We start from the raw sequence: 7,672 nt of genomic DNA, 5'->3' as shown, positions 1-7,672 counted from the left end.
AGTAATAATATATACCAATGGAGTATGAAGAATAAATTTAATTATCCTGGATGACTGTAGAAAGATAATAAAAACTTTTTTGTTTATTTTAACTTCAGAAGTTAATCATTATATTTAAAGCATACATCAGTTAGGTAGTATACATAATATATATTTAATATAAATATTATTGTTATTGATAAGCTTAATACTTCGTTGAAAACTTAAAACTACCTAGGTAAATTAACATTTTCTTATTAGAGCAAGTATAGGTATATGTACACTATATATCAAGTTTTTCTTGGGTACTCGCCCCGTTGTAAGTACACAAAATAATAGGGATCACCCGTAGCATGATTTCAGTGTTTTGAACATTTTATTTCCACAGGCCAACGGATTTTACATGGATAATAAGTGGGTAAAATAAAAGCAAATGATGGCACATTCGATGTTGTAATGTACTTTTACCGCTAAATTAGGTTGGTACCATTGTTGCCTACGGGTTTACTGAGATCATTCTAATAAAACCAAAAGAGCGTTATCAGTATGCAATTTGAATACATTTATAGGCTGTGTAGGTATGAAACGTGTGTAGATGTTTTATACATATTATATAATTATATAATATAAGAAAAATGATTATGCTGGATTATGCTGGCTGTTGCTGTAGACAACGATGTTTTGAAGCTTTTTATAACTATTATTCAAAATTAGATTGAATTTATAGATAAAATTAAATATTATGAGATGAAATTTATGTTTTCGATGTATGTATGATTCATTTTTTTCTATCGTATAAAATGTTTATCATCTCTATTATAATAAAACGCCGTGTGTTGGGCCGTTCGGCGCGTCTGTACTTTTTTTTCGCGATTGGGATGCCGCTCGATGTTTCTACTTTGGCCGTCATCCGAATAAGTACTAACACCGCAAATAACATTATAATACGACTTTGAGGCGTATAATATAAGAGTAGGTAAACAGATTTAAGGAACCAAACGAAAGTTTAAAAAAATAAATCACGTCAACGTATATAATGTACACACTTCAAATCGTGTAAGAAAAAATGATGATAAAAGTAAAAAAAAACAGAAGACCCACTGCAGCGACGCATTTCGGCGTTTATCTACAGATTTATAATAAATAAAAAACGATGTAAAAAGTAAGTCTCACGTCGCCTCGATCGTCTCAAGTCCAAAACTCACACTGACGAAACCATAAAACGTGGCGGCCGGCAATCGTTATTATAATATTATTATTATTAATTAACGTACACACAAAAAAAATTATAACATTTAATTACGAGCGAGTGCACGACGCACCTTCGCTACTGACGGTCGAGAAGTGGTTGAGTGGTGGGGGAAGGGTGGCTCAATATCCGGTCAGATCCTCTCGTAGTTCCGGCGGCGGCGGGTCTTGCCGTTGCGCCAAGCGTACGTTTCGAAGTCCGTTTGGATCTGCAGGAACGACTTGCCCTTAGTCTCGGGCACGCAGAAGTAGCAGAATAGGCCCCCGAAGAAGGTGATCACCGCGTACCCGATGAAGTTGGCGCGCTTGCCGTACGCGTCCGTCACCGGCTGGTAGATCTTAAGCATGATGGTGGACGTGAACGTGATGGTGAACACCACCGCCGAGTTGGCCAGGCCACGGGTGTCCGACGGGAAGTACTCACACTGGATGACGGACAGCACGGGCATGAGCCCGATGTTGATAAAGAATTCGGCGCCGCACACGCTGGCCAACAGCAGCCAACCGTCCAAGGAGGTCATGGACTGGACGCCGACGCTGCCGCCATTGTCCCCCGACAGGAGCGCGGCTATGAACACGTGGCACAAAGTGGTGCCCACACACGATGCCATGAATAGCGGCCGTCGGCCGTACCTGTCCACAGTGAGCGCAAAAGGCACGCACGCCACCACTATGAACAGGCCGAATATCACGGCGCTGGCGTTCGGCGACAGCCCTGTGCCGTACAGAACGGACGACGCGTATGCTTCCATCACACTAGCCCCGCACGCCATCTGTAGGGCGGCCAACGTGAGCACGATGATCAGCGGCGCTCGATCCCTGTTTAGCAAGTCCGTTAGCTGTCCCTTGCACCTGCAGCACAAAAACGAAGAAGTGAAGGGGTGCAAAAATTATAATATTATAATACCTACTAATTGCAGACTGCGGACTGCACAAGTCGCAAACTCAAAATACCTACCAGTTATTTTTAAATTGTGAGTGATGCGGGGCTAATGAAAAATAATAATAATTTTACGTAATAGGATAAATGATATATTATATTATGTTATAACTTATAATGCACAGGTACTAGTATTATTTTGTTTTTGCTGTTTAATATATTATGATAATATTAATGGTTTATGACCATAATATTATATTTTACCATTATATAGGTTGCGGTTTTTAGGCTAGTGTGGTTTTTTGATGTTACAGGTATTTAAGACTAAGTCTAAGTATATATTATGTTATAATAATATTATATTATACCTTTTATACATAATTAATTCGTAAATTTTATTCAGCAAGTAGCATCGACGTAGGTAACCAATAAGAGTTGTTTTGACATACACGGTCTTGCACAGAAACTCTTAATATAAATAGGTGATAAGTCCAAATATTTTAATTACTAATATTCCAAAACTAGGCAATACATTTCTCATTATACAACGTTGGTAAATTAAATCAAATTTATTGGTTGGTATATTAAATCAAATATATTCAATTTTGTATTATTTATTTCATATGATTTTGTGTAATTGTAACATCTTTTTTGCTTTTTTTTTAGTCCGTTTATATTTCCACACAAATTTATCGAACAAAATAGGTATACAAACATAATATTATCGTTAAATGTCAAGAGTACTGTATACGTGGTTTTTTTTTTAATATCACTACCAAGAAAAAATGATATCGTTTGCAATAGTTTTGTATGCCTATATCATAATATGTGAAGTGGAATATCGAAGAATACAACTTTACTAAACTACTAGCGTAATTCTCAAAGAAATATTTAATAATATACTGTAAAATGTGCGCAATGTGGATTTGAGAACTTAGTTTTCAAATTTCGATGAGGGATCAAGGTAAAAATGTACTTAACGTTTGGATAAGGGCCGTGGGGCTAAGGTTCTAGGACAGAACGTGGTCCACAGGAAGTTGGCGACTTCTAGTCAATAGAACTATACACATAATCGGTAGACAAACAATAGTCCCATACCCATTGACGTTACCGTGAACTCATAACGAACAGCTTGGCGGTAAATATATAATGGTAACGACAATATAATACAATCACGAAATGTTAAATCTATTATGGACCGTATAATAATATAATACGGTTGATAAAACTTAAGCGCTTTAGCTATTGTGGGCATAACACTGAGCTGGGCCTGTCATTTGCCATTTTTATTAGGTTATTGAATTGTTAACTAACGTTATAATTGTATAAACTATATAAGTTTGTTAAGATAAATTAATAGTAATGTGCATTACCTATCTTATATACTTATATTATGTTCTAATTTAATAAATAAATGTTATATTAAATAATTTATATTTCAAAATATTTTGTAATTATTTTGCAACGCCAAATGCTATGCGCTAAGTGATGTTAATTAAAATAAATATAGATGAAATATAGAGAAATATAGATAGATAGATTGCAGCTTGGATAAACTATTATAATATTATTAGATTATTAAAAAATTAATTTTTTTCTGAATAATAAAAAAAAAGATTCTATACACTTTTAACGTTGATTACGACGATCAGTATGGTTTATATAATTATTAATATAATATTTGTTTAGGTAGGTACTGTATTTAATATGCCCATATCTGTTAAGGTGAGTGAATGATAAGACAATAAACGAGTAAACATAACATGAGTGATAACCGATTGTAGGTACCTACCACTCCCTGATTGCTTTTAATTATTACTATTTAATGATTGAAAATCGTTTAAAACTCGTTTTTCGACAAGCCTACAGGCTCCTACTATTGCACTAAAATATTATTCAAATGGAAATTGGTGGGGCTATAATAAATTATTTTAAGGCTGGTGGCAGAGCCGTCATTGCTACAATCAACATTAGTGATCAGTATTATAATACCTACTGGACAATTAATATTCGGATACAGTAGGAAACGTCAGTGTTAGGTTTGGTTTAACAGTCTGCAGTCAAGGTACCTATGCACTCGGACGCGAGTAATTATTTTCGAAATAAACCTAAGCTCCAACGTGTAATATTATCGTCGTTATTGTTAATTAATTACTACTAGTGCAGGCCATTACTTTTCTTCGGTGATGGACAGTCTGACGATCTCGAGCTCTTCCTCGAACTCTTCGTCGCCGCAATTCCTCAGCTTCCTCAACGACCGGGCCGCCTCTTCCGGTTTTCCCACCATCATGAGGTAGTACGGCGATTCCGGTATGAACACCATCAGCACGCCCGTGATGACCGGTATGACCGCGCCGACAATGGCCAGGGTCTCGTAGTTGGCCAGCCACCCGACCACGTAGGACAGCAGCAGACCGGAAGCGTAAGTCAGCTCGACCACCAGGGCCAACGATCCCCGGACGGAAATGCTGGCCATCTCGCCCACGTACGACGGGGACACGATCAACGAGATCGCCATCGCGCTGCCGTGCAAAAATCGAGCAACGTACAAGTGCCAGGGCTGTACACACACATAACGTCAAGTAAACGATTATTATTATTGTGACACCGATAGGTACACATCACACTTAATGTAAACGGAGGATCATAATATGATGTGTATATTATGCTAAAAAAAATGTTGGGTGTATAATATTATCTCTTAATATACGATTTGTATAACACTAAGAAGTTCTGATTAACACTATAAATTTGGTACACGTGGTGGCGATCGATTTAACGTAATTAATAATGATAATAATTATTATTATCGTATCCGAGAGCCATCGTATGAGTAGCGGTCGTTCTACGTTAAACCGATGCCGCCCTCGTGCGGTGACAGACGCGTTGGCCGATCGAACGCGTTCGGTTGGTTTCACGGCGGCGGCGGCGGTGCGGTGATGGAAAAATAAAACGTCGCGTCTTACCTGCCGAGCGGCCAGTATCAGTATCCAACCGGCTAGCGTTATCGGCACCGTCAAGTACACGGACATTTTCCGGCCGATTTTGTCCATCATGATACCGGCGGGCAACGACAACAGTACGTTACCGACGTCGATCAGCGTTACCATCCACGACTCTTGTTCCGAAGTCAGGTGAACCGGCGCCGTGCCTTTCAACGTGTATTCCATCATCGGCGACGACCATCCCAGCGTCGTACCGGCCATCAACAGTGGCATGGACACTGCCAATCAAACAACACGGACATGGTGCAGTTATTTCATTAATTACGATGTCGGTGTGCAATATCATCATCGACAACAAAAATAATAACAAGTTAAAATAATAAATTAGACAATTCGGCGGAAACGCACGCGGGACATACCTATAAAACACGCGAAAAGTTGTTTGCAGATGCCGTCGGGTAGGGTAGACATTTTGTTAATTTAAAACGGGGTGGTGTCGTTCTCTGTTACGATGGTTATTGTGTTTTTTATGGTCTTTTTACTTTTTACGGACCGATAAACGATCAACCCGTTTGGCGTGCACGTTTGTTAATACTAAAATGAAATAATATAACGTTTGAAAATAAAACGGCTATATCCGTCGGTGTATAATCTAGAAATTAGATGAACTGACCTTTTCGTTATCGACACATCGCTACAACTGCGGGTAACGTTAATTCCCGTTCACACAATCACACAACACTATAATAATATTAGTAATACTATTAAACTATAATAGGCATATCGTAATGACCGGACGAACACAATTCGTTCACTGAACGTCGCTCAAGTATACAGACACAACGAATGCAACTCGTTTGAGTTCGATCCTTATCCACTGTTGTCGGTGCTTCAAAAAAAAAAAAAAATAATAATAATAATAATAATAATAATAATAAATAATAGAAACAAACGAGAGTATAGTAATAAATTGTATGTTATATTATATAATATATCTACGTTAAACACTGCGAACTCGTTCATGCCTCGTCGGAATAAGAATACGATGTCAGTAAAATATCAACTTTCACATACTACATACATTATACGTATAGGTACACAGTACACAAGATTATACGAGAACTGTCACGTTCACGGAAAGTTCGAAAAGCATAAAATGTGTTCACTGTTGTAATATACTAATATGCTATTAAGATAATATTATGATATCGTATACTAGCGACTAGGTAGGATAATCGATGTCGAGGAACATAAAAATAGATAAGGTCACCAAATTCTATTGGCACATGACAATAAAAATACAAATATTAAACACTATTTTTAACTGTTTTAAACATTAATATTACGACCAGAAAACGAAAATGTTCGAAATTAATATTATTTACGAACGTTGGAATAATAATAATTAATATAAGTTGGACGTGGACACGTGATAGGTGATGTTATAGACAACCGCATTAAAAACCTGAACTAAAAATGTACATGATTTTTGACGAACTGGTTAAGCGCAATCATTAAATAGGAACTATTGATGTCAGGAAACTTAACTATGTAATAATATATTATGTAACTTTTAACTGGGTATCATTTTGTATTACACACTACCAGTCTGCGTAAAAAATATATTTTGTCTATAATTATTAATTATATAATAATACAATTTTTTATTATTTATGTATGGTTAAAAAAAATATAGTATTGAGCTTGTTATTTATTCAAAAACTACCACTAAAATCTACTTAAGAATCACGAACCAAATCTTCAATGATTTGGTCAAAAGGTGTATTAGGAAGCAAGCGTAACCATATTTTCTTCCCTCAAACCGGAACCCCTGTAATTGTTAATAAGAAAAACACATAGATTTTTATAATTTCCTTAATATTTTTCTCATATAATGAGTACCTATTACAGTTTACGTATTAGTCACTCTGGGATGTATTATAGTGTAGGTATCTACTCATTTCATTCTAGTATTTAATAGAAACGTGACAGTCGTTTGAATGTATAGTCTGAGCCAACTAAAATCTGCGATCGGTTTAGTGCAGTAAAAAAAACAGGTCGGGCGTAGTTAGTCATACATTATAATTAGTCTTGTGTTTGTTGAAGATTGTACTTTTAATATACAGAGTGGACCACCGTGTTTTCCGTTTTCATGTGCTAACCTTATGAGGAAACCCGATGGCCCACCCTGTATCGGTTTAGATGATAAACTACATTATACAGACCATTAAAACTACATTATTAAACCGCATTGATAATATTTCCGACTGTATTTAAAAGTTATACTCTCTCTACGAAATAAGATTATGCAGATTAGTAATATTATGAAAATTTGTATTATATAGTTCAATTTTTTTGATTTTAGTTTAACACATTGAATTTGTGGTACGATAAACTATACTTATTCACATAATAATGAATAAAAAACCTTCACTGTTAGAACTTAGTTTCTAATATAATTGCATTATAAGTAATAAGTAAAATATAACTGCTCTCGGACCATATCTTTGGCTTTCAACAATTTATTTATTAATATAAAAGAAATTCATGGAAACCATTTTTTGTACAGAATTTTTAATCATAAATCAGCGATATTCAAATAATATAAATTATAATATTT

The 7,672-nt window shown here is 35.9% G+C and overlaps 1 protein-coding gene across 4 annotated transcripts; it reads right to left on the bottom strand.

The window, feature by feature from the left end:
• Nucleotides 1-287: 287 nt before the first annotated feature.
• On the bottom strand, nucleotides 288-6,670 carry LOC111041574 (solute carrier family 2, facilitated glucose transporter member 8-like). 4 transcript variants are annotated; one of them, XM_022325879.1, is made up of 5 exons: nucleotides 5,726-6,670; nucleotides 5,472-5,646; nucleotides 5,074-5,330; nucleotides 4,282-4,667; nucleotides 1,362-2,079 (listed from the first exon to the last, which is right to left on the bottom strand). In XM_022325879.1, exons 2-5 carry the CDS (start codon nucleotides 5,521-5,523, stop codon nucleotides 1,362-1,364), a joined length of 1,413 nt encoding a protein of 470 aa, XP_022181571.1. In that variant the 5' UTR covers nucleotides 5,524-5,646; nucleotides 5,726-6,670. The 4 variants fall into 4 exon arrangements, with proteins under 4 accessions (XP_022181572.1, XP_022181573.1, XP_022181571.1 ...); XM_022325878.1 differs by having other exon boundaries at nucleotides 5,472-5,941; nucleotides 6,052-6,670; XM_022325880.1 differs by having other exon boundaries at nucleotides 288-2,079; nucleotides 5,472-6,669.
• Between the last annotated feature and the right edge of the window lie 1,002 nt (nucleotides 6,671-7,672).

Source organism: Myzus persicae, unplaced genomic scaffold, assembly GCF_001856785.1.
Source record: "Myzus persicae strain clone G006 unplaced genomic scaffold, MPER_G0061.0, whole genome shotgun sequence".
NCBI classification, from domain to species: domain Eukaryota; kingdom Metazoa; phylum Arthropoda; class Insecta; order Hemiptera; family Aphididae; genus Myzus; species Myzus persicae.
Note: the sequence above shows the minus strand (reverse complement) of the source record. Positions and strands in the feature narration are given on the sequence as shown.

Bases quoted from the DNA above. Each gene is read 5' to 3' on its own strand.
- LOC111041574 (XM_022325879.1), bottom strand. From the start codon at position 5,523: ATGTCTACCCTACCCGACGGCATCTGCAAACAACTTTTCGCGTGTTTT. The intron at 4,668-5,073 runs GTAAGACGCGAC...GTGTGTGTACAG, and splicing joins TGATACTGGCCGCTCGGCAG to CCCTGGCACTTGTACGTTGC. The intron at 2,080-4,281 runs GTAATGGCCTGC...TTTGTGCTGCAG, and splicing joins CTGTCCATCACCGAAGAAAA to GTGCAAGGGACAGCTAACGG.